This window comes from Diceros bicornis, chromosome 4 (assembly GCF_020826845.1).
Source record: "Diceros bicornis minor isolate mBicDic1 chromosome 4, mDicBic1.mat.cur, whole genome shotgun sequence".
Lineage (NCBI taxonomy): Eukaryota > Metazoa > Chordata > Mammalia > Perissodactyla > Rhinocerotidae > Diceros > Diceros bicornis.
This window is the reverse complement of record NC_080743.1, coordinates 65,029,615-65,031,381: the sequence shown is the minus strand read 5'-3', so window position 1 is coordinate 65,031,381 and position 1,767 is coordinate 65,029,615. Positions and strand designations below refer to the sequence as shown.

The window sequence follows — 1,767 nt, the reverse complement described above, 5'->3', positions numbered from 1 at the left end:
GAAAAAAGTGTAATAAACAGGCCCTAGGGCCAGATGAGCTGAGTATTCCCAGAGGGCAATAACAGGGTATCCCCCCTGCCCCTGAGGGAGAAACCAGTGTGGGTTTTGCACATTTTCACAGTGGGCTGGGATGCAGGAAGCAGAGGTGAGATCTGACCCACCCGTTGCCTGGGCCTTCAGATTCTCTGGGCTGAGTTTGGGGACATCATCCCCCACCCCAGTATCTAGGTTTCCCTTTCTCTAGCTGCACACAGGGAAGGAGAAATTGGGAGGGTAGGGGTGAGGGGGCAGGGAGGAGGCCAAATAGCTCAGAGAGGGCAAGGCACTCACTACCAAGTAAGATCCAAGGTCTGCATGTGCTAAGCCTCAGGTACAAGATAGAAAACAGGAAGTTTTTCCATAATTCCCAGCTACTGAGATGCCCCTCACAGTTGTTATCTCACCATGCACCTGCCTCCCCAGGGCCTGCTCCTCTGCCAAGCATGGCTAAACTGAGATCTCCAAGGAAGAAGCCCACCCCAACTCTAAGCCCAGCCTTCCTCCCTTCCTGTTGTGATGCCCCCTCCCTACTGTGGGCAAGCGAAGCTGGAACAGGGTGGAAAGAGAATGGGAGACAGAGTGGGGTCTGGGGTCTCTGAAAATTTGGACGTAGGGGTAGAAGGGGCAGGAGCCCATGAGAGAGCTAGGGGTAGATGCCAAGTGTGGCTGGCTTAGTAAAGCCAGCAAGGACTTACACTGACCACCCCAGCAAACATTTCTATCCAGCTGGGCCCCAACCACAAACTGTAAGGTACCCATGAGAATAGCCCTGGGGGGGCATGGGTGGGTAAAAGAAAGCCGCCTTCACGACCCGCCGGTGGGCACTCTGCCTGGGCCTGGGGCCTGGAGGACTCCACGCCAGGGGGCAGGGGCTCAGAGAGGAGATGGCCGTTCTAAGCGGTGAGCGTGAGAAGGTACCCCAGCGAGGCCCGGGAGGAGGGGCGCATCCAGGGCAGGAGAGCGCCCGGTTCAGACGTCCAGCACGTGGTTCAGGTAGGAGATGTAGCAGATGGCCAGGCGCAGGATCTCAATCTTGGAGAGCTTCTTGTCGGGGGGCAGCGTGGGCAGCAGCTTGCGCAGCTCGGCGAAGGCCAGGTTGAAGGCTTCCACGCGGATTCGCTCCCGCGTGGCGTGGGCCGTGCGGTACTTGGCGGTGGCCCGGCGCCGGCGCCGCCTCTCCTCCCGGCTCAGGTGCTGCAGGTCTTTCCGTCCAGGATCTCCGGGCTCCAAGCCCCGGGCGGGGCCCCCTCCTGTCCCCCCAGGCCCAGCTCCGTCAGGGCCTGCCCCGCCCCCACAGTCGCTGAAGCCTGACTCCGTCTCAGAGTGGGTGGGAGGCAGATCCAGCTCCATGGTGTCTGAGTTGAGCATCATGATGGAAGCCCCCTGCCCTGTGAGATCAGAATCCCCTCCCCACCCCTCCGTCTGGGACCGGGAAAGCTGGTTGTGGGAGGGGCAGGAAGGGCCTGGAGTGGTGGGGTGTGCCACTGAGCTTGGGGAGTCAGAGCCACTTCAGGGTGCCATGGTCAGGGTTCCAGTCGGGAGCCTGGAAGAGAGAAGGGGAAATTGATAAGGGCAGAGGGAGGAAGGAAGGACAGCTCAGAGATGGGGAGGGCCATGAAGAAGGTTTGACATGGCTGGGATACAAAGGTACTGTAAGTGAGGGGGAAGACCGGCAGAAACATGGGGAAGGGCAGGGGAGGTGGGGCAGCAGGAGAGATAGGCAGGTGG

The 1,767-nt window shown here is 60.2% G+C and overlaps 1 protein-coding gene across 1 annotated transcript; it reads right to left on the bottom strand.

Annotated features, from left to right (window-relative positions):
• Positions 1-933: 933 nt before the first annotated feature.
• NHLH1 (nescient helix-loop-helix 1) lies at positions 934-1,410 on the bottom strand. The gene has a single exon (XM_058537902.1). It carries the CDS (start codon positions 1,408-1,410, stop codon positions 1,009-1,011), a length of 402 nt encoding a protein of 133 aa, XP_058393885.1. The 3' UTR covers positions 934-1,008.
• Positions 1,411-1,767: the final 357 nt, after the last annotated feature.

Bases quoted from the DNA above. Each gene is read 5' to 3' on its own strand.
- NHLH1 (XM_058537902.1), bottom strand. From the start codon at position 1,410: ATGATGCTCAACTCAGACACCATGGAGCTGGATCTGCCTCCCACCCAC.